This window comes from Pleurodeles waltl, chromosome 3_1, assembly GCF_031143425.1.
Source record: "Pleurodeles waltl isolate 20211129_DDA chromosome 3_1, aPleWal1.hap1.20221129, whole genome shotgun sequence".
NCBI classification, from domain to species: Eukaryota; Metazoa; Chordata; class Amphibia; order Caudata; family Salamandridae; genus Pleurodeles; species Pleurodeles waltl.
The window spans coordinates 578,858,396-578,883,771 of record NC_090440.1 but is presented as its reverse complement, the minus strand read 5'-3'; the positions used below and the strand labels follow the sequence as shown (position 1 = coordinate 578,883,771).

General features: G+C 42.2%; 1 protein-coding gene across 1 annotated transcript in view; it reads left to right on the top strand.

Annotated features, from left to right (window-relative positions):
- The first annotated feature begins 220 nt into the window (after positions 1-220).
- The window catches only part of KCNQ1 (potassium voltage-gated channel subfamily Q member 1), a 743,603-nt gene continuing 718,447 nt past the window's right edge, over positions 221-25,376 (top strand). Inside the window, exon 1 of the mRNA XM_069223021.1 lies at positions 221-1,550. Within this exon, the coding sequence (XP_069079122.1) occupies positions 1,198-1,550 (353 nt within the window). The 5' untranslated portion in view covers positions 221-1,197. The remainder of the gene's footprint in view (positions 1,551-25,376) is intronic.

Here is a 25,376-nt window from a genome sequence, read left to right as displayed (position 1 = left end):
TAATTGTAAAGTGTTATGTTGTTCAAGGTGTTGCTTATGTTCGTTATTGATTATTGATGAGACTGATTGATTAAGAGTACAAAGAGTTCCCACTAAGTCAAAAGATTCATCGGCCTAAAGAGCGTCCGAACGCAGGTAAATTATTACTACGGACCGCTCTAACAACTGTGAGCTTCAAATCACAAGCTGTGCACTGTGAGGAGTGACTGACGTGCCGGGACGCGGAATAGCTCCAGCGCGGAACAGCAGCTTTCGTTGTTTTACAAGGCATCGGGTCTAAAGCCCGCCACTTAACACGAGGGGTTGGAGCGGATAACTTGAAGGAATCAGTCGGGTTTTAGGACCGTGGAGAAGCGCGGCTAACTATCGTCTGGTTGTTCCTTGTTAATCTGCAAAGGAAGATTGGCTGTTTTGTTTACCTTCAGGAACTTTGAGGAGTTTTCCCCTTGCAGTTAAATGCTGCAGTGTTGCAGCGACCAGGGACACTTTGTTTCAGTTTAGGAAGGCTGACGAGAGGCGGGGAATATAAACAGCACGAGGGAAGGGGGGGAAAGGCATGCTGGTGTAATGTTACCAGTAGGGACAGGGATGTTAGCGTGAGGTGAGGAGGGCTTGGACCCGCACTCGGGATCCCGAGCAGACGAGTCCCATCTCACGTAGTGTGAACTCGCTTCACCGGGGGGGAGTGAACAGCCTGGCACTTTACTCTCAGCAAGGGGGTACTTAGGAGGGTGGCGTGAGTGAGTAGTGGTGGTTTCACTCTCCGTAGGGGAGGGAGGAACCCCTAGGTGTTGTCTCTAAATGGGAGGTAGAGAAGGGACCTGCGGCTGAAATTGGGCAGTACACGGAAAGGTCCCTCCCAGCCGGTGTGCGCAGGAGGAGGAGCGGGAATCTTCTTCCTTCGGGACTCCCTCTGTGCCATGCCTAAGTTTGAAGCAAGTTGTGAGGGGCTGCGGGGTGCCCGATCCGGGTTGGTATCATCTCCTCCAACTCTGCCTCGGCACTGAGCGCACAGCAAGCACCGCCACCGAAGGGCAGAGAGCAGTTACCAGGGACGGGCAACAAACTGCCAGGGCGGGAGCACCCTGGGGCACGCACTGTGCAGCCCGGGCACTGAGGAGCCCAGACGCCACCGCCTTCCGATCCAGAGGTCAGGGCGGGAGCACCTGTGGAAGGAGCCCGGGCTCCGCTCCACCCATGTCCGTCTCCCCTGACCGGCGGCGTTGGAGCCTTTCCCGGGCACTGCCCTCCAGACGGGGCAGCCACAAGAAACAGTCGGCCATGGAGATGGCCGAGAACGCAGCCAATGCCCACTACGAGCCCATGCCCGCTCGCAAAGTGGCGGGAGGCAACGGACAGCCCCCCGCCCCGGACCCAAAGGACGAGACGGTGCTGGTGACCACTAACATCCCCCGCGTCAGCATGGACCCCCGAATGTCCATCTACAGCGCACGCCGACCCCTGCTATCCAGAACCAACGTGCAAGGCCGCATCTACAATTTCCTGGAGCGGCCGACGGGCTGGAAGTGCTTCGTCTACCACTTTACAGTGTAAGTGCTGCGTCTGTGCGTGCGAGTGGTGTTGTGTCCGATGACCTGTGCAGAGGAGCTGCCGGTTAAATGTACCATACTCTGCCTGCTTTTTTTTAAATCACGAATAATTGTCACGCATGGTCTTTAGCAGCAGATCCTCGCCTCAACCCCAGTCCCTCTGTGATTTTCTTGCTGCACTTTCTTACAATTTAAAATAGAATTTCGCCAGTGCATTCCAGTATCAAATTGGACGGCTTTAAGATCTCCCTGAAAGCAGCGAGAAGTTCCTTCCTCTTCTGCGTGACAGGATATCCACAAGGAGCTAGTGTGGGTCTAAAAACAGGATCTCTGCTATGGAGTTTTCATTAATAGTGGATCACCTTTCCCCTTTCAGCGTGACCTTACGTCTCTAGCGTCTAATCTGATACGTTAGTCTTCTAAATGACGTTCATAACTATTATGACCTACTTGGGGCCACAGCTTGGAAGAAAAGCAAAATTATCTGTCTCTGAGTAGAGCACCAGATAAAGCATGTTAAGAGTTGTTGTGCTTTAAAAGAGTGAGTAATGATTGGTAGATAAAGACACCATATTTAAACTAGAAAGAAGTGGAGCTGTTGAAAGAAATGGAGCTAGCCTGGCATAAAGGAATGACGGAGGCAGGTCTTCGGTGTTCAGAGGTGTACGTTGGCAGTATTGGCCTCCTTCAGTGCTTGCACGAAGTGGGAACGATTTAGGTTCAGCTACCAACATTATGCTTCTGCCAGAAGCAGGTACTGGACCTGCAGGCTCTGGTTCATCAGCTCGACCGTGTCCTGGTCCCACATACTCACTCCATGAGACATACAGCAGTGCCTGTACACATTCAACGTATGCGGGGCTGAGTTGAGTGGCAGGTATGCCCTTCCATCCCGCTGGCATACCCAGCTCGAAATGTTTCACTTCAAGGGCAAACACTAATTCACATGTCCGAGTTATGACCTGCCTGGCAGCGGTGCTAGAATTCAAAGGTAGCGCAGCTGGACACTCGCACACACTTGCCAGACTTTGTGTTCCTTCGAAGGAAATAAAGGTGCACTCTTTGTGCTGTTACTTTAAGTGCTGGCAAGAATGTGGTTTACTCTCTGACTCGTCATGTGGCTACGCCGGTCTGTGGTATTACTCTAATAACTGTTATTTTGCACAAAGTACATTTTGACACCTATTAGTAAGGATTTATGATTCCAAACTCAATGGAACCCTTTATACCAACTTTTACCAACACATGTTGAAGTTAAAATCTGTGATGATTGCAGTCGATACCCTGCGGGGTACATGCGGATGTTTGCAGTAGCTACATCAACCAATGAAATCTTCTACTAGGGTTAGAACTTATGACCTGTGGGTTGCCCAAGGATCTCAATAATGGACTGAGCAGAGTGTTCTGCTGGGATATGATACACTGACCAGAAGATTTAATGAAATGCTCACTAGCAGTCACATTCGCTCCTTAGGCGTTTTGACGATTCAAACGTGCGCCCACACAGTCCACATGTTTCTCTGCTGCAGGTGCATTGACCACCTGAGCTACCTTACCAGATTTACTCAAAAAGGCTTGCTCAATAAATTTAGATCTGTATAGGAAGGGCATAGACTGATGCAGTAATCCTAAAGTGTAGTCCTCCCATGCCGCTCGTTCCGTTATATTCACACAGCACGAATGATGAGATTTCTGAAGAAAGGGTCATTATGCAAAGGAAGAGTTAAAGGAAGTGGATCAATAATTTAGAGATTCAGGTGACATTATCCCAGGAGAAGGCATCAAGATACTCTGCTCTAATGTGAATGTAGAGTGTATCGGCCTACGCTTGCTATTGGACAGCGAGGCGCAGGCTTGTCATTGCTTGCGATAGGTGGAGCATGGGATTTGTATTTGTGTTTTCTAAGGCACCCAATGCTTCACTGAGTTCTTCAGATTCAAAATGATGGCCATGTCTGAGGGTGAACCCACCAAGCTAGGCAACGACCCAGATCAAAGAGCAGACAAATGATCGACGCATATATCACCCCGCGAGAACCACTATTGGGTAAATCCCATCAAATGGAACTGAGTGGTGCACTGCGCAACTAACGAGCAGCAAAGACATAAGTGATAGCATGTGAAATCCAGCACCTCCAAGTTTACGAGCTGGCAGGTTGAGTTGTCCAGTAGGGCTGCTGCATACATTTTAAAAGGCATTGTGACTAGGGCAGGACACTGTAAGATTTGCAGAGAGGGTAACTATACTTGTCATGGGTAGATCTAGTGGGGCCTCGCCATAGATCTCTATAAATCGTCTGTTCATCACAGCATTAGCAGGGCAAATGGGCATGCCTTTCTAAGTATGAGCTAGATGTTTTCTGTTCCTGGTAATCTTGAAATATTGATCAGAACTCATCTAGCATTAAGTGTAGCTTCATTCTTTAACATCTCACCCTACAACCTTCATCACATCTGATGGGACACTTGCAGGATGCCATTCGGAGGAGTATCGGAATACAATATGTGTCAAATTATTATGAATGTAATATGTTACCATCAGAGTACACTGATATGATTTTTAAGATGACTATCTTGGTACAAGGTAGCAATGTGCAAAGAAACCAAATTGGATCAGGAAGTTGAATTGTTGAAAAAAAGGTGGTGGGCAAAGATGGAAATACCAATTCAAGTTTTGTTCGGCTTCCTGTGTGGGGTCCTGGATATTGAATTCACAGGTCAAGTGGAAGAAAGGTTTGATGATAACGCAGCAAGTCAGTCCAATACTGAACCTATTGCAATTATTATTTTACTCCTCAGAACAATGTGCTAAATCTGCGATTCGTCTTACTGTTTTACAAATGTTGAGAAAGCCTCGATATGGGGAAGGGGGGCAGCTAGATTGGTGTGGTTCATCGTGTGAAGAAGCACCCAACTAACTGAAATCGGCAGCATTAGAAGCACTTACGTTTTTTGTGTTTGACAATGGCTCGTTGATCTTTCCTTGTGTAGCATTGTTGGGTAGTTTGCAGGACTTCTGAAGTTAGAAAATACTTTAGCACTTGCATCCAGTGCCTGTAACATTCAGAAATCTATCATTCTGTGATAGAATAGTCGCCCGATTTCAAGATTCAACCAAAAACCCTCGCTGTTCATCTTTTCTTTAGGCAGGCCTCTACACTAACAATCTTAAGGTACCAATGGCTTCAAACCCTAAATTGTAGTCACTAATCAAACATTTCTAATGAGTACAACTAAAAGCAAATCATACTAATGGCAGCAATAGCAATTTGTATTAGTTATATTTAGTTAAGCTTGACAGAAGGTGATCAGTACTTATATTACAAAAGTCAAATGGCGGGAAATAAAGCCGTAAAGTAACTCCTACCCCACCACTAGGTGTGTTAGGTTGCAAGTCCATGGCATTAAAAGACGAGTAAGTGTGTCGTTCAGGGTGAGACATTTAATGGTTTAGTAATTAATATGGTGTTGCAAGGCAAGAATACACTTGCAACATTGTATTGTTCTGGGTATGTATTTTTTTTAATCAAGTCATGTTTGAGACGATGCATATGCTATTGGTATTCTGATGAAGTGTTATCCTGCGGTATCAATTTCTATTCTTATAGTACTGAATTACTGTACATAGTGTATTTATATGCTGGCGTTTCTTGTTTTGTCTATTTCGAAGGATGATTATCAATGATGTCATTTGTTGTTATATGTCGGAAATATTGTGTGAGGCTGCAAAGATTGCATGCTGCCTGGAGTTAAGGTTCACATACTACTCCAGCTGTTTTTTTTGCAACGTTTTGTCTTGTTGTCAGTATCCATCCAACTTCAACTAAAGTTTTAGCCTGTGATTTTCTTTGTTTTTTTTTTTGTGGGTCTTGGACCAACCTTGTAGTTTCTATGGATTTGGGCTTTATAGAGGGTCAGCGGTCCTGGTAGGAGTTATTTTTGCTTGAACCTATAGAGTGTGCAGTCCTGTTAATAAAAGTCCTGTTAATAAATACTTGTATAATTCTTATGTTTTTAAATTTGCCTGCCGCGTGGAAGACATACTAGTCATTGATTCCAACTTGGTACCTAGGGTGCTACATAGAAATGTGTACAGTATCTCTGGCACACATGTGAGCAATGCCTATTTTACATTCATAGTTTTCCACAAAATACATCTGTTACTTAATTTTTATTTTCTTTTTCAAATGCTTGTTCTCATGTAACAAACGCCGCCCTGATCGTGATCAATAAATAACATATTATTGTCATTCAAGTTTACCGCTGCCACAATGCATTTGGTGCGGATTGCCTTTCACCAGGAGGTTACAGTATTTTGATTTCCCAATTTTATTTCCACACATTGTGTACCAATGCCCTTTACCTGGGACTGTGGTACTCTGGTAAACTTCCATGAGTATAGCGCACGGAATGAGCACAAATAGTTAGTTATTGAACAATGATCACAGCGATGTTACAATGGTTTCTCTGCAAATAACCAGACAAGAAGTTAATTTGATCAGGTCCCTTGACGATCTGTAACCTCTTATAATCCATTCTAATTTTTCAATTGTTCATTCAATAACCAAACTGATGAAATTTGGCTCAGGCGGACTGTTGCCATAATCATGAACATACAATATGCATTGGTTGTACATGTGGAAGGAACGTTGTTCCTTTGACCGATTGCACACGTTATGGTTGGGCCACTCACAAAAAACACACAACATTTGTCCCAAATTCTTATCATACCTCAAAGTGACAACCACTTTTTATCACAGAACTCTTATCAGCTCACACCGCCTTCTGGTATACTCCTTTTTATGAAGTTCAAATTCTGCATTTACTTGTTATGTACTTCTAATTTCTTCTTAGGAGTGCACTTATCCATGAGTAGAAGTAATCCTTGGACAATTTAGCACAACCTAAAATCCTCATTGACTTTTCTGCCCCTCATGGCATTCATTATTGTTGAAAAAAGGTTATCACACTAACCCATTGAGTGCCATACTTTTCACCCTGTACTGGGAAAATTCAAGAAATGTAGGAGGTACTTTGTAATCGGGATCCTTCTACATTGCAGATTTGTAGGATTCCTTTCGTTTTAATTGACCTGCGTTATTTACTGAATTCTTGCCACTGTGTCTAGTTACGATGTTTTGGACGCCCTATTTAAAACATACTTGTGTTTATTTGGTCACAATTATTACTTATCTACTTAGTATTGTCTGAAAATCTTACAGCAATAGATGGAAACGAGTTGCAGCATTGTGGACAGGGGTGCATTGTGTGTAGCTATTCAGAATACCCGATGTTAGCCACAAATTAAGAGCATATACATTCAAGCAATGCAAGAACTGAGAAGCTGGTCTCCAAAAACATTGTCTTTGAACTGGCTAAGAGCTGGAAGGAAATGTACTAGTAATCATGCATCCATTTTAATAATTCTTCAAGGCTGAAATAAGCTATCACTCTGTTGAGAAACAAGTCATCTAAAAATATGAAACAGCTGATGAATAATCAGTTTCGTAATGCCACAGGTGGTATTAGTATACACGTTGACCAATAGTAAACTCAACATTAAGAAATGAGAAGCATGGCCTTTTGATAGTGTGCGCATTTGCCTTACTCCACCAAAGTTGCACTACTTTGTTTTCAGCCATATGTATAATAAGGCCACTGACTGACTTTGCTTGTTAGTTTTAGTGAGGTACAAAAGGTGCCTGGTGGCCTCAAAGAAGATTAGGCCCTCTTCCCACAATTTGTGTATGCAGAGTATAATACACAGGAAGGAGCCTACAAATCCTGTATGAAAGGGCCTAATATTACAGTTGAGTTTTGATGTCTCCAGTTACCTGTAATAAAGATATAATGCAGCTGCCCCACTGTAATAACTTGTTACTGTTGTTGTGCCCTCACAATGCCTGCACCAAGTACCAACAGGCAGGATGAAAAGCAAGCCACAGAGCATAATTGCAGCTGCAGTTTAAACAACGAAAAGGTGAACTGGCTTTTTATTCTGGCATTTCTGTCTGAAATGAACAGGGATCAGTCAAAATGAGATATTTATAGAAACATGTTTATTTTTGAAGTGTCTGGGTTATTATAGAAAGATAGGAACTCTCTACAAATTTCTACAAAATCTGAATTTTTTAAAATCAGACTTTAAACTAATTCTAATATCTCTTTGCAACAAGGTACTTTATGTATTTTGGTCTACTTAATGCTGCACTGCAGATTTCCCTTATATATTTCATATTAGCAACCATTCTATCTCCTGAAAGAGTAAGACAAAGGATTTCAGGAATTTGAGGGAAGGGGGACGGTGTGCCAGTGTATTATGAGAAATAAAATACTCTCTGCCATATACGAAACATGTATTGCAAGTCACCTAGAAGTTCCATGACCTTATAAAGAATATCTGCCTGCTGTCACATTCCTTGACACTGTCATGGTATGGCTTCATTACTTGTAATATCCTTATAATGTACGTCAGTGGATACTTTATCCTATCCATAATTTAACTATAGATAAGGCAATTTGATAACCTATAAAATCTGGTTGCATTCCAGGGCAAATTTACTTGGAAAACGTCTTATAGAGACTTGAGACTTAGTCTTCCACTGCTGTTGCCAGGAGAATTCCTTACTTATTGGGAAGAGTGCTGTGGCGTCCAGCTCCAGTCACCAGCATCACTTGTTCTCCTGACATTACTAGTGAAACACAGTCTCCCATTATTTGCATCCAACGTGTATCATCAGATTATCTTTTCCAAACAGTCCTGATAATGCTGGTGCTTGTGCTTGCTTTATGATAGAGGAACCACTATGTACTTCCAGTTTAACTGTCTTTTTATGTGGAGCCTGCAAGACCATGCGCTCTTGCTTGCGAAACTCTTGTAGGCATAAAGGGGCTTGAAACCTGCCCATAGCTTACCATTCATTTCCATGATTATTGCTTTGCTTTGCTGTTTTCTCGGTGGGCAGCACCTGCCATGTGTCACTTCTATTGCTTGCCCTGGTGCAGGGATGAAGTACAGATTAATTACATTTTGATTAGTGACCCTCCGCTGGCCTTCTGCTGCTGGCACTGTAATTCAATTCAGCTACTGCTTCTGGGCTATGATGCGGTCAATGCTGACCACGTCATAGCTGCGCTTCTTCTTTTTTTTTTTTTTTTTTTTTTTTTTTTTTTTTAAACTTGTCCTCATCATGTTTCTTCTCCCCTCCCTTCCGTCCCTGTTTCTTCTGACCCTTCCCATATCTTGAGAAACAATACATATAATTGATGGAAATCCAACACATACAGAAAATGGGTTCCCTGAACAAGAAAATGCTATGGCACCATATGAGCTGCATGTCAACAAATAGTAATGTAACACGGTTCCCACTTTGGAGGCCGCTTGCTGCATCAACAACTCTCAATGTTGCATTTTCTCATCTATCCAGGGAAGAACACATGCCTGAATGAATGACTGACTGTAATAACTGATTTTGGGGCCCTTCCTTCTGGACCAAACTACCCGAGACAGAAGTATATGACCAGTCTCACTGTGCCATTGTCTCCTTGCGAGTTGTACTTGCCCCAAAGATCTGTCGGGCGACCATCTTTGAATGGCTCACGTGTGCACTGCTTTCTTATATTTATATAGTTTCCAGTCGCTTTTTCTATCACATGGTGTACTGGTTTAGAAAGCCTTTATCTTTTTGTGCAACGTTTATTTTTGATTACATAATCATTTTTTAACGTAATACTGCAATAAAACATTAATGGGGGGTTGCAAATGCATACTCTGAAGAGCACCTACTCCATGGGATAACTGTCTGTACTCTGTGACTACATCATGTGATGCTTTCTTCAGACATACTAAAATCCTTATTTTGTATTTTATTTCTTATTTAGTTATAAAGTGCTGATATGGAACAGAGGCAGTTTCCGAACACTCTTCACAAATTGCTTAAAATCTGTTGAGCTAAAGTAGCTCTACATACAGAGCATACAAACAAATTTAAGAATAGAACAATATTCAAAAAGCTTAACTAATCATGCAATACGAACAGAAGGAAGCAACATATAGGCGTATGAAAGCAGTAGGTGTTCCTTTTGTGTGCACATGGAAATATACAAATGAATGACTGTAGAGAGGAGGTGGCGGGCATCTATAGGAGGTTGTGGCTCCTCTCAGATTCCAGAACTTTGCAACACCAACATCTGAGGGAAAAGTGTTTTTATTGTCAAAGTTTGAGGTTTGCAAAGGATTCTGGGAAACAGAACCTGGTGAGAGCCCCACAAGTCACCCCATCCTGGATTCCTCTAGGTGTCTTGTTTTAAAAAATGCACTGGTTTGGAAGGTTTCCATAGCTGCCGACTGAGCTAGAGGCCAAAATCCACAGCTAGGCACTTTCCAAAAAACACGTCGTATTTCAGTGTAAAAATGTGATGTGTCCATGTTGTGTTTCCTGTTGCGGGCTCTAGGCTTACCCACACAAGTGAGGTCACATTTTTATCTGGAGTCTTGGGGTAGCACAGAATAGAAGAACAAGTGTTACTTCCTCTTTTCTTCCTCTACATTTTTTCCTTCCGAATGTAGGTGTGTAAAAAAGAAGTCTATTTGAGAAATGCCCTGTACTTCACATGCTAGTATGGGAACCCTGGAATTCAGAGCTGTGCAAATAACCACTACTTCTCAACACCTTACTTTGTGCCCATTTTGGAAATATAAAGGTTTCCTTGATACCTATTTTTCACTTTTTATATTCCACCAAATGAATTTGTGTATACCCGGTATACAATGAAAACCCATTGCAAGGTGCAGCTCCTCTATTGGCTTTGGGTACCTAGAGTTCTTGATGAGAACTAAGGGTTTCAAGAATCTGTTGTCTCATTACTAACTTCTCAGTTTGCAAAGAGACCTCTCCTACCAAATATGTAATCAGCTATTTAATTCAAAATCCAGATGACAATTGTTAACTCTATGGAATGTCTCCATTTATAGAATTGAGATTCCAGTTATTCAGTGCTCTCATGACTGAGATATTTTAATAGTTCATGTGCCTGTAGCAATCTTGAAATCCTGCCTTAATTTCACTGGAAATCAATTCATAATTGTACTCCTATAAAGCGCACGTGCTAGATCAGAAAGCAAAGTTTGCGCAGGGGAGTCTATCGGCCTTTTAACAAATACCTCCTGAAACTGACATAGCGTGTATAAAACGTGATGCATTCGTTTTTGTGGGAGACAAGCATCCATACGTGTTACACCTACTTACAGAGTGCTAGAGGGGCCCTTTAACTCTTATTGAAGGAGTGCTATGTCACTATCTTGGTTCCACTTCTTTTCAGTGGTATGCTTAGGCAAATTGGGGTTAAACACTGATCCTTGCTCATACCCTGACCTTAGCATCTTTGAGGGGACTAATGGAATTTGGGTAGGTGCAGTAAGCTATAGGCTTTTGGTACTATAATGATAGCAATACTTGTACAACAACATTCTATCTCATATTATAATAGACTGTGATGGTGGTCCGTCCAATTGGTTCGTAAGGTATTTACTTTTATTGTCGGAGCCCTCAGCAATCTGTTTTTCTAGTTCTTTGGATGAATATAAGAAAGTGTAGGCAATTGCTTACTAAGAGCCTCATCACGAGTCTAGCGGTCACTTGACTGCCAGACTCTCGGATGGGGGTCGGATGCCACCAATGCAGCAGTCTTAGTGCCATATTTTGACCACAGAGGTCGTGGCACTGTGAGTCCGCCAGCACCATCAGGATCTGAGATGCCGGCGGTATGGTGCTTGCGGTGGTCCCAATCCGTCAGGGCAGCTCTGCAAGCAGCGTTGCCCTGGGGACGACCTCGTTGTCCACCAGCCTTTTCATGGTAGTAGCACTGCTATAAAAAGGCTGAGAGAGAACGGGTGCAGAGGGCCCCAGGGAGGCCCCTGCACTGCCCAGGCACTTGGCACTTGATTTGCAGACAATGAGCATTGCGAGGGTGCTTGTGCATCCTACATTCCACAGCATTGCCGCCGGCTTGATTACGAGTCAGAGACAATGCTTTAGGCTGTTTCTCACTGGGCCAATGGGTGGAGACCAAGGTTTCTGCCCGCTGACCTAGTGGGAAACTCTTAATGGGCCTGGCAGGCAGGTAGCCACTATGGTGGCAACCTCCTCGTCGGAAGTTTGGTGGTCGGCCTTAACTGTCTGCCAAACTCATAATAAGGCCCCAAGTGTCTGTATGTAGTGTTTTTAGCCAACCATATTAAGACTGTTCTGACTTTTTTTTTTTTGTGTGTTTTTTGTTTTTTTGATTGTGCATTTGAAATGTACACTCAAGTATACTGATGTCGTTTTCATTAACATCACCAGTAATTACATTAAACATGGTGGGTTCATGCTTATCTTTAGGTTTAGCCTTGTATATATTCCCATGTGGAACTCCTGCAAGTACTGGAGCACATGTGTGTGGTAGCAGCAGTATTCAAATGAGGAGATTCCACAGACACAAAACTACCCTTGGCAGTGCCACTTTTCAGTTAATTTGCAATCATTCATAGCATATCTGGCAGGATACTAAAGATACCCAAAGTTGTTGGACAGTCATATTCTAGTGTATTACTTTATAGGAACACTCCAGCTGAGTTCACTCTATTGCTTAAACTGCTCAGGCTTTTATCTGTTGAAGCCAAATATTGGTTAATAGTTTGTGACATATCAATTTGCAATTCAAATTTAGTGGAGGTCTAGTAGAGAGATTTAATTCTGGCTTGCAGTGTAATGTGAATATTCTACATACTTGATCAATGTTGCCCATTCTATGCTTCTTACCACCTTGATTAATTTTCTTGTTATTTTCATGACTACTTTTATAAGCAGTCATCAGGTTGAAGTGTTACCATAAATATTCTCCAGGTTTGCAGTCATGCCTTAGAATTGGCTTTTAATGACTTTATGTCATTTGGCCATATATGCTGGTTTTCTGCCACTACTCTGGAAATTTAAAATGAATGCCCACCAAAAGAAGAACGTGCTAAAACAACAGATGATGGACCGAATGCAGAGCAAATCAAACATTCACCCCCAGTCACAGATCTGGGTTTAATCCATCAGTTTTTTGCTTGCTATTCCAATTTGGACCCAGCCATATACAAATCAGTCTTGACCATGCTCATCATGGGAACAGTTCAGCCCGAACTGCCAGGCCAGGTCTTCCCTGGACCAGTTTCAGGGTATCACCCTTTATCAGCCAGGCTAGCTTGAATCTGGTGGCATAGCAAGCACAGGACCCACGTCAGGGCATACCCTACCCACTTGGGGTGACAAATGTAAAAATAACAGATGATGGGCAGAATGTAGAGCAAATCAAATATTCACCCCCAGTCACAGATCTGGGTTAAAAGAAGCACAGCATGAACAAGATGCTCTTTATGAGTTTTTCACCACCCTGCTTCTCTATCACTAAGGAGCGTCCGACTTGTGTAAGGGGTATCAGCCATTTAATCGGGGCCGTGCCCACTCCAAATGAGAATGTAGAGATTAAAGCGCTCTGTTGCTGTTTCAACCTATTCATTCCATGCAGCAACATTCTATCAGGGCAAAGATCATATATGAGCATGTTTTGAATTCACCCGCAGACCCCTGACTGCCACACAAAAGTATTGTTCGTGACTGCTCGAGAACAAGAGAAAATGCTACACAATTCTACTATCTTGTGGGTGTGAGAAAAAAGCATCAAGACAGAGTTAATGATTTATTTGAAGTATTGTATGAAGTAGCTTTTGTTGGTGCAGTGTGAACTATGTTTGTTTGCCTAATCTGTGAGTGGTATTAAAAACATTATGAAATAACCCATCCATGTTCTTACATAACAAAGAAAATCATGCAACGCATTCCCCTAGGTAGTTACTTTGCCCTACTAAATAAAACAAAGTCAAATTTGTTTAGAATTTGGAATACAGAATCAAGAATTGTTGTTCACTGCTAATTGTGCTAAGCATTAGGCAGCTGGAGCTGCTTGTTCCTAATACAATGAGCGCCTCATAATGGGGAGTAATAGCCATGGAGTCCAATGTAGGCCGAGTGCCAAACCATAGGCACTCTATATCTAACCATCGACACAATTTAGAGCTGTTGGATCGTTGGCAGGATAACAGCTTTATCAAGGAATTAAAAAACCCAATGATAATCAGCCTGCGTAAATATTGCATTATATTGCACTATTTAGACAGAGAAGATTTGGTTCAAGGGAAAGCTGAATTTACGCTTCTTGAAATCCACAGCTGCAGCCAGCTTTACAGCAATGTCCCGAGTATGTGTCTTGAGGACTCATCATTCGGTGTCTCTGTTACACTGTCTGAAAGGAGAGTCGTGCATTGTTTAAACATGTTAACATTGCAGTAATTGGAACTTGCATTGAAGCTGTTTACTTTTATATGGAAACTGCATGATCAAGTTAATTGTGAAGTTTGCAAAATACATAGATGTTGTTATTTACTAATGTGAAACCATTTGTGTATCATTATTGTTTAAGATTCATTGTTTTTAAATGTACATTTCTGTATCTGAGATGCCATTATTATTTTATGTTTTTTGTAATATTGCCTGAGCTTAAATTATAGAAAAAATGACTCGGTTGCCTAGATGTCTGTAAGTGGCAACCATACTATATTACATTGTGCTATCTATAATGCTGTGAATAAGGCCTATATCAATAGCAGAAAGAGCGAAAACCATCTCTTCCCCCAGAAATCCCACAGTTCATTGAGCTTAAACTACTGATGCAGGGCGGACAACAGCTAAGTTGATGAGTCGCAAGCAGAGCTGGGTATGTGATTGGCTCAAAACACGAACTGAATTTCAGACGCACCTTTGTTTTGAAGTCTCTATTTTTCCTTGTTGTTCTCTAATATTGTGTTTAATATTCCAAAGATATGTCTATGTGAAAGTGTTTAATTCATCACTCTCGTAGTACTGTCAAGCCATCAACTGGACATTTGGCACCCACAAAAAAGGTTTTTAGGAGCACCCCCTCTCCCCCACACACACATTTAAACGATTAGAAAATAAAGCAATAACTACCTGAATAAAAACACCATTACTTTATATAACCAGAAGCAATAATGTTATGATTTTGGTTCATTCTATTGCAATCTGCTTAGTTGAAATCTAGGGACCTTAACTCGCTGAAAACCCCCTAATCTCAGCACCTTCCCTTACCCCCTCCTCCATCTTGCCTGTGATCAAATTTCTCTCCTGTCACTCTTTCACCTCTATCCCATACGCGCATTATCCAAACTAACGTAATTCATAAACTCCCTTGTCCACTTCTTTTCTAGGACGGATTGACAGGGTTGTATGGCGGAGCCACCCAAATACCCTGATCCACCCTAAATCCTAAAAATACCCTTAACCCCCAAATACCTTCACTGACCCTAAACCCTAAAAATACCCTTACCACCCAATACCCTCACCCACTCCTAAACCCTAAATCCTAAAAATACCCTTAACCCCCAAATACCTTCACTGACCCTAAACACTAAAAATACCCTTACCACCCAATACCCTCATCCACTCCTAAACCCTAAACTACCCTTGCCACCTAAATACCCAACCTAAACCCTAAAAATAACCCCTGGCACCCAAATACCCTTATTCACACCTGAAGCCTAAAATACCCTTACTGCCCAATAACCTTACCCACCCCTAAACCCTAAAAATACCTCTACAAACCCTAAACCATAAAAAGACACTTAACCACCCAATACCCATACCCATCATAAAAATACCTTTGCCACCCAAATACCTTTATCCACCCATCAACCATAAAAATACCCTTACCATCCAAAACCCTTACCCATCCCTAAACCCTTAAACCGCTGTTACCCTAATTCCAAATATATAAAGCAGTTTCATTTACCTGCGATAAACTTACATTTTCGTTGTAAAGGTATGCATAGTAAAGGAATGTCGGTGGTAAAAACTTGCATGGTTAGGGCATGGGTGGTAAAGGCATATGTGTGGTAATGGGCACATGGTAAAGGTATTGCATTGTAACAATTGCGTTTTAAAGGTTGTTACCCGATTGACAGAGGTATATACGTTTCTTCCCCTTGGAGGTCTAAACACTGTACTACTTATAATTTTTTACATTGAGAGTAGGAAATTCAGTCCAATTGACTGAAATTAATAATTTCAAAAGTTTTCACTATTACTTGCGCACTGTGGTTGGCGCTCAGAGAAACCCTAAAAATTCTGCAATTGGAGAACATTTTGCCTATCAGAGCTAATCAAGTCATTGCTGTTGACACACCTCAAATACCCATGCATGTTCTTTTAGTTAAAAAGAAAGGGTTAGACACTGCTTGCCAAAATAACTGGCCTCCGTGACTGTTAAGAGAGTTATTTGTGCTCTCACGGTGTTACTACTCCTTGTGGATGGACTAACATCCATTGAGGACATTTGGAAAAGTGGGAGTGGACTGCTCTCAGGTTACATCAAAAGTGCCCTGTTGCTAAAGCTGCAGGAAACCCATTTTTAGGGCTACAGTTTTGCATGTATGTCCTTTTCTGACTCTGTGTTTCTTGTTGTCCCCCTCAGGTATGCACTTTCCAATTCGCTATTGGTGGTTCAGCTCCACTTATCACTCTCCCCAAGCTCCACCCCATCACACACCGTGCTTCTCCTCCCTGCCCTGCTCTCCGCTTCTCAATACAATTGGGGGCCTCCATTAGCTCCTGGCCAACCACTGAGAGAACGTGTATTTGTGCCTCTGACTTCAAACCCTTTTGGAGATGTAGGCGCACACTGCTACTCAGGTTAGATTAGCTGTTGTTTTGCTAAAACAGCTGGGAGTCTATTTTCTAGGGGGTTACATTTTGATTTGTCTTTCTTTCCTTCTTGTACTAGTGTTATTTCCCACCTCAGGTGTGCCCTTTCTGCTTTACTGCTGCTTGTCCGTCCTCCACATTTAGATCTCCCCGGGTTCCGCTCTGCCCATTATCCCCTGCTCCTTCTCCCCGCCTTGGTGTCTGCTCATCACCCCCGTGCAGCGCTTGGTTAGCCCCTGTCCACATGTGGGAAGAAATTGTGTAGGAGCAGACTGCTCCTCGAACCGCTGTGGTAGCAGAAACAGTGTAAGCCTCCTTTCACTGCGCTTTTTTAACCACAAAATGTTATTCCTGATTAGTAATGAAAGTGTAGGTTGTCTGGAAGGAAATTCTAGAAGGGCAGGAGGATGCTTCCTCATGCAGAATCGAAAAATCAAGGGTCTTTGGTGGTCTGAGAATAGGTATGGGTCTGGAATGTCTGGAATGGAGGATGAATTCAGAAGGGACACGTAGGGTGAGGCGATTCATTCTTGTGGTGTTCTGGCAGGATCTAACAAGAGTCATCTCTCATCCTCAGGAGCGCAGGTTGCCAGTCTGGCAAGGGTCTGAGTCATGGCCCAACTAGGGCTCCGCCAAGTGCTGCCCATCTATCTTTGGGAGCATGAGAGGTAATCGCGTCATGAATCCTTGCTCAGAATATTGGCCTCCTTTTCCCCGGGGAAAGTAAGAGAAATCTTGGCTTTTGAGGGCTGTGCAGTTTCTGCTCTGGTTACTATTTTCCATTTTGAACGTACACTAAGTCAGCAGACATTAAATTCTCGTTGACTCGTTGTCTATAGAAAGCAGTCATATTTTGCTTTGTTTTTTCCCTGCATTAGAAATATTTTAGCCAGGGTTTAAAATGCTACCAGACCTAGTGGCCTTGCCAGTGCTAGTTTTAACATACCACTACCACCTTCTTTCTCCTACTCCTCCACTTTCTCTCTCATCTTCTCCTTATCCTTCTTTCTTCTCCTACTTCTTCTTTCTCCTCCTGCTCCCTTTCTTCTTCCCCACTCCTTCTTCTTTCCCCTCCTCTTCTTTTTCTTCTTTGCTTTTGTTCTTTTCCCCCCCATCTGGACTAGCCAGAACGCTATTCATCTAGGTTAATCCATACCTCTTTCACTTCCCTGAAGCATAACGCGTGTCTTGCAGTATGAATGCTGTTACAATTTACCCTGCCACCTCCTTTCATACTCTAGGCGCTGCACCCCAAAACATGACCAGAACACCTCTCGAGTCACTCGTGCATGACACCACGGCACCATACGCATAGGATTACAACAAATGCAACACTCCGACAACCTGCACTCCCCATGGTGTAGCACGCTACCCATTGGAAAACTCGTTTCAGTGCCCCACAACTGTGTAGGAAGCGCTATATAAATGCAACAATACAAGCTTCATAAGATTGATGATTCTTTGATTTTGTTCAGCTCTAGCAGCGGTTGATTCATTTGTCGACTAGCGTACTAGGTAATTCTTCTACCACTAAAATGTGGGTTCTCCCGCGTAATATGAATAAAATTATGACGGGCCTACCATCCATACAATAAGTAACAGAAGAAAAATTTACACTTTCCTTCGCCTAGTATTCTTTTTTTTGTTTTTTTTTTTTAAATGAAAGGTGACATCACTCAAAGGTGCCGAGGCCCAGAGGTCATGGCAGGTGCAAGCTAAGGAAATGTAATTGAGGGCTTGCAGGTGTGTTCCAGCACTAACTAGTTAAGGCCTGAACATTAGTGCCCTACTTTCTCTCTTGTAACCTACAGCAGTAGATGCACACAGTACTTTGACATGGTTCATAATCAGTTTCCCAGGTCAGAGAGGAACAGTCACACAAGTCCACATTCCTCACACCCAGTATTTTGAATTTTCGAGCATAAAACCAGCCCCAAGAACTGAGCTCCACTGCCACCAGTACATCTCTGTGTCAATGAACTCGTCTCTCCCAGAAAGTTCTGTCTGGACATGGCCCTTTTTATATTCGTTTTTTCCATTACCTTCGGTATGTGCAGGTTATTATACCGCATAATTATTTTCAGATACAAGGGAACCCTCTGTGAAGTACACAAAGATGAATCTATGTTTTTGCACGGTTATCTTTTCCTTGTAGTTAGCCTATTTACCAGCAGTACTTGATGTGGTTTGGACATAAAACATTTTCTGCTTTCCAAAGGGAGTTGAATAGGTTTGAGACATTTATATAAGATTTGAAACTACTTATGAACTCTGGGAAAGTAGAAAGTAGGACGTTTTCTTCCAAAAAAATCCAAATGAGAAAGTTAAGCCGTATTGTTAATTGGCTTACGTTTAATACCAACCTGTTGTGAATGGTTCAATTAAAAAACTGTAAAAGCAGTAATGGTAATGCGTCTTTATTTAACAACACGAGCAAACAAAAGGTAGATGCTTTAAATGTAGTATACAAAGCCAAAATTCAATTTTCACTTTAATATGGTGCAGAATGATCCTATGCAAGATTGATAAGGTGATTTAATGCAGCAGAGAAACTATTTTGTAGAAAACTTGCTGCAAAGAGACAAGGCTGTGGAGGCCCTTCGGTTATAGATGGAAGTACATGGAATTCTTCATAAAGCGTGTAGTCAGATGATCAGGAACTGGTACTACTCACAACACCCCTCAGATGGATCTCTAAAACTATAAATTACGATAGAGTTACTTTCAGATAAGGGTATTAATTTAAGATTACATCATAAGAATACCGACATGTTTAAGATGTTACACATTTATTGAGACAAATTTTGTTTGTGGACTTCAAAAGGGATCATGTAATTACATCTGCGTATTATAACAAGAAATACACGTTTCAGCTCTATAGAACCGATTGTAAGGTAAATAAGAGACCTCAATTATTTGCAGAGCACACCCTGGGATAGAACTTACATTATTTAATGGCATCTGTTGAAGTAACTATGTGTAGGTTACAACAAGCGTCTGGATGTTGATGTTAGGATATGGACCTGATGTAGGCTACAGTATATACATGCGTTGTGTGTCCTTTGAAATTATAGACGAAATAACATCTTAAACATGTTTTAGTAAATAAACATGTATGTACAGTGAAAACTGCAATAAATATTTTTTATCATTCACCATCTGTGTGAGGTTCTTTAGTCTTTTTTAAAATGTTGAACATGTTTAAAACTGTTACTTAGGAATACTGGGTTTATTTTATAAGCATATAATTAAAATCAATGTATTTGTTATTTGATGGTCCCGCACATCTGTGGAAGTGTCTGATTTAATATTCCAAATAAGTAGAGAAAAACAATGAAGCAAGGATTAATTGGTGTATGTGAGCGACAGACACCAGTAATTGCATACATTTGATGAATTTACCATTGTAATTCCCAGGAACTTGGCAGGGCAGCACAGGCCAAAGTCCTCCAAGTTCATAGAGCCCTGCTGTGCTGCTCACAACAGCTTACCAGTAAAGGTTGAGTGGAAAATTAAAGCAAACACTGGCAAAGTCAATAGGTCTAGGTTAAATGTGCAATCACCGGCAGCATTAGAACTGTTGAGGAGACATGCTGGAGAACGCCAGCAGGAGTTGACAGTGAGGTCTAAGTTGTAAAGTAGTCCTTCATGCATTTCGATGCAAGCACTCAAGTGGAGGCACGGTACACACAAATAGCCAAAAGCGTTATGTGCGAAATAAACATCCCACGAGACCGAGCCAAAATGTGATTGATGAAGTCTCAATCCAGTGGCTGAAAGAAGGTAATTGATGAAAACCAATGGTTAAAAGGGGCATACCAAAAGTCCAATCTAAGTCTACTAACAGTAGGTCTCTTTGACAGCTGCACCATCAAAACCCAGAACCAAAAAATTACAAAACCTTCAAGTGACTTTGTTTTTTCAGCCTCATGTGGGGAGTGGTGGGGACTAGTATATTCTTGGAATGAGCCAGGTTAATTTCGGAGTCCTATGTGCTATGTTATTAAAATTACACCTTTTAACCTCTGATTGTCAAACACGATCCTATGGCATGGGTACTCAGGTCCTGAATAAGTCGAATGGACAGAAAATAGTTGTCATATTCTAAACAGACATACCTAAGGCAAAGTAAATTTTCTTAGTTAACAAACTACAGTTGTCACTGAAGTCTAGGATTGTAATAGAGTTGCATATTAAAAAGTTCTTCCCTGTTTCAATGCATTCACAAAGCTACAAGTAGATCCCGGCTCTGGTCTTCCAAGAGTGCCAAAGGTCAAGGTTCAGGCATGGCAACAGATCTTTGTATGGTATCCGTAATGAAATGGCGGTGGTGCTGCATGCTGTGATAGAGATGCATCGTTTTTCCAAGTAAGTCCAGTCCTGGACCTTCCTCATCAAAATCATTACTTTCAGATGTGATGGTACAAATGAGATCAATTAAACTGAATCAAGACTGCAAGTCCCTCCATGCACTAAGGTGGTGTGTATATAGCTCAGGGACACAAGTGCACTTATAATCGGGGATCATACTATGATCTCCGAGGTGCGGTATGTGCTCAGTGCCTGAAAATCTAGAGGGTTGCAGTCAGGAATTAAAATGCTGTGGGAAAGCTGTGTGGACAGGATATGGCGAAGGTGCTTTGACAGAGCTACCTGGTGGATTTAACATGAGCGCTGTATTATCAGGTCGCACTGTAGATGGCCGATTATATGCAATGACAAGGCTGTGTGTGCAGGTCCCAATACTAGAGCAGAATTTCTGCGGGCCGCTGTGGAGTTGCATAACTCTAGCTTCCTGTGTGTTTCAAAACAGGTCGAGCAGGAGTTTCTCTGAGTCAGGGTTGAGGAGCATTGACAGATCTGTGTGTTAGCTGAGCTGGAATATCTGCATGTGGCAATTTAAATTTAAGTACACTTAACAGCTGTAAGGGAATTAAAGTACCGGGAAAGCAGGGGTTAGCGCAGGTCATGCATGTGGAGCACCTGCACAGTGGTTGTATCTGTTTAATACTGGGTTGGATTTGAGGTATGAATGAGGTAATTTGGAAAAAAGCTGTATGTAATACTGAATAGTGGAACAGCACAGGATAGAGTTGAGGAAAACTTGAGGTGTGTTGTTGGAGCTATTGTGTCTGTGTACTGGAATGGGGCATGATTGCTGCAGGGGCTGCCAGGGGTGTTTTCCAAGAGCTGTAAGTATGTTACAGTAATGTAATAGCAAAGAGTACTGCCGGTGAGGTATGGCAATTTTAGTAGATCTGTTGCTGCAATTACTACTATTAATTTAGAAATGTGTATGTGCACCCGAATTTTGCATTAGTAGCCTGCACCGCGTGAGTGATCGAGGCGCATTGGCGAAACTGCTGTCTTTCTGATCTGGAATTGAGGGGCTACTACTGTTCACAACAGGTAACTTGCCAGAGCCGGGTAATGTTCTAAACTCTAAGATGGTAAGGGTTTCTGCAGATAAGGGTTGAGCTGCTGTAGTGGAGTTGTGTGGTTGTGGCTCACAGATGTGAATACGATGAAGTGCTGCCATTTTCATTGGTTCCACATCCCTCTGAAAGGGTTAAATGAAAAAGCAAACTGCAGGCAGTAAGTTTGCCCCAGTCTAACGACTGCTGTGAAAGTACTGTTCCCTGCAAATCGGGGAGGGTTGAAATATAGGTTTTCTGACTGGCAACTACCAGCTGATCAGTATAGAACAACACCGGATTCTAATCTTAATATGTGAAAGGGTGACCAATGAGATTTCTCAAATAATAACAATCCGATTGGCTACCCTTTCAATCCATCAGAATAGTTAAGTGTATTTAAGGACCGTCTAAATGGTTGATAGCAGAATTGATTTGGGCAGGTCACACCTTCATTGATAGCTTTTACTATCAAGGTAAACACATGCATTCAGAACATGTATTCTTTGTTGGAGTAAGTAGTAAGTAAGTGACATTTTTATTCGGTTTTCAAACCATAAAAACACATAGTACAATACATTGTATCCTATATAAAATCACATTCAATAAAATCATTGCATATAGGATGTCTACATGAAAGAAAACAGTTCACCATGTCCATGGTCAGATTTGAAGGGCAATACCAGGACCTGAACTAACAAGGCAATAGCAGCTAAGTATAAAGTGCACAAAATGTGTTGCACTTATTGCCGACCACTCTGCGCAGCTGTGGCAGCGGCTTCAGGCCTGTGCTCTGTAACTTGCAATTTCTGTCAATTCATCAGATCCACAGCATACAGGCACTTGTAGACCTGAGAGGGCACTTCCAAACCTGGCACATCAAAATAATGATGCAATAGCAGCAAGGTGTAAAGTGTGATAGTTACACTGCATTTGTTGGCCAGTCCTGTGATTCAGGTTCCATTGCATTAGACCGAGGGTAAAACATTATATAATATAGTGCCAAGAACCTGGCTCATCGGAGTGCCAAAATAGTAGCAATAAGATAAAATACATCTGTTGTTAGCCTGGATTCAAGTTCACAACATTCCCAATCATTTATAGGCAAGGCATACTTTTCCGAAACCATGTCAAAGGCCCTACACAACAGAAGTCACAGGTTAGCAGCAATAGAGTAAAGTGCAGTTGATCTAATGCTGTTATTTCCCTACCACCTTTTGTAATTTAACAGGGGCTGCAATAAATCTATTTAGTGTGTGATAAACTAATTCTGTCTGTAGCACTTGGAGGTGGAGGAAAGCTGATCTGCAAGATCTGATGTTAAGAGCTCTGAGCAGCAGGACCAGATTCGTTTTTTTAGGGGCCCTGCATAGGCCACAGAAGAAGACAAAGTGGAACTGTGATTGAGTGGATTTTGAATCACATCGGCAGGACGCATGATCAATGCCACAGTAAGCCTTTGATGGGTATGCGACCCACAGGTGGGCCATATTGAGATGAAATCTCACCAAATAGTATCTGGGGATGGTAAGTAAATATGGTTCCATACATTTGGTCATCATAAGTGGTGCGTATGCCCTCACCAACCTTTTTCCGTACTCTAGCTTCTCAACTTTTTATTTGCTATAAGGGCCAGTAGTTCATTTTTGGCAAGAGCTTTGAGGTGCCTTTCTAGGTTCTGAGAGTTGCCAAAAAAATTGTGGTGACCGATTAAATACAATTGGGTCTTCACCTACTATAGCCACTGGATGTTGCATGCTTCATCCAACTTCAAGCAGCTTATAATCATCACTTGATTAAGCGTTGCTTCAGGACAGCTTCAGATAGATATCAATAGCTCTGAAAGCTCTATCTTGATATTATCCAGATCATTAATATAGAAGCTAAACAAGAATCGGGTGAGTACATAGCCTTGTCTTACGCCCCTCCCGATCTTAATGGGTGGTGTACAGTCTCCTATTCTAATGAGAATGTCAGTTGTTCACCTTTCCATGGGGTGGGAATAGTGTCCACTACGTGGTTGTTCACACTCCCTAAACAATTGGGTTCAAATTCCTTACTAATGTGAGCTAGCAATATGGAAGACTGGATAATTACATCATTATTGGTATTGTGTCCGCTTACAAAATAAGATTAGTTCACCACTTGCCAGAACAGGGACACATCACTAGTCACACTTGCCCTAGGTGTCTTTTAAAGGGCATTTTTAAGAGACTGTGCCTTAGAACACTAACTGTCAAACCACTGTTTTATCTTTGCTACGGGAAGCATCAAGGGGCAGTTCCAAGGCATGTATACCTGTATATATTTCCAGTGTACCTGGTGGCTTGGCCTCAAAGTCAAGACAGACCATGAGTTTGTTACTGCGTCTCCCACCAAGCATTTCCCTGTGTCAATGTTTACCCACTTACAGCTAATACCCCTGTTTTATGTGTATTCAATTGGAGGGGTAATGCAGGTGTGTTGTGCTGGCGGCTGCCCCAATGATAGGTGTAAGGCTAAGGGGTTACGATCACTCATGTCACAGTGAGGGATGGTAAAATAGGACATTTGCACCCCCAACTCTTCTGATAATAATATGAAATCGATCAGGCTACCCCGCCCCTCCCAGTGAATGTCACTTGTCTGGTAATTGCCTCCTCAGCTAGGTCTACCTTCAGTATAAGATTCTGTCTCACCAGCATTTTGTTTAGCGACTCGCCGCATGAATTGCACGAATGGTCAGCTGCATCTTTGTTCCATAATCCACACACAATCTTGCTTGAAATGGGACAGAGTCAGCAGTTAAACCCCCTCCCCTCCATATTATGGCAAAATCCCCATGAAAACTGCATGATTTATCGCTTAGCCTGGAGTCCAGTGAACCCACTATTGCTGGATTTCTGCAGTTGAAATTGTTATAATAGAAGTTAATCAAAATTATATTTGTTTGTGAGACAAAGGATAAACAAATTACCTGGAAATGGGGAGAATCTAGAAAGGTTGTAGCTATTTTACATGGCAGTGCGACATTGATTAAGGTGAGAAGGCCACCACTCTTTCGACCATGTGTAGTATGTATAGCTGGCTTCGACACTTAGAAAAACCCATTGGTGTGCTGATTGGTACATGACAATGCCTCTTGCAAACAAATATTCTATAATCCATTTATCATATTAACCTAAGTGGAGTCTCTCCATTTGTCTGCAATTCCGGCAGTGTTGCAGACGAGGAAGTTAGTGTCCTGTGTAGTTGAGCCAGTGCGTGTCCCCTGGCTTAGTGAAGTATGTGATAATTGCTGTTGGGTGGAAAACTGCATTACTTTTTGCGTGCCAAAGTGGGGGGAGAATGTGTTGTGTCTGACGTGAGATTGAGGTCCACCTATTGCGCCCTGCTATAGACATTCTCGGGTAGCTCATTAGTGCTACATACATTGACATTGGATCTAAGCCCAAGATTATCATCTGCATCCGTGGCCCTCTGTTTTGATCCATGCACCACTGGATTGCAAGGGTTAATGTGCCGCTTCCCATAGTCAGTCTTGAACATACTGTTGCACTTGCCCAGTCAATCAACATCACCTGATACAGAGAAGTAATTATGCATTGGAATGGTAAAAAGTGCGGTCTGCG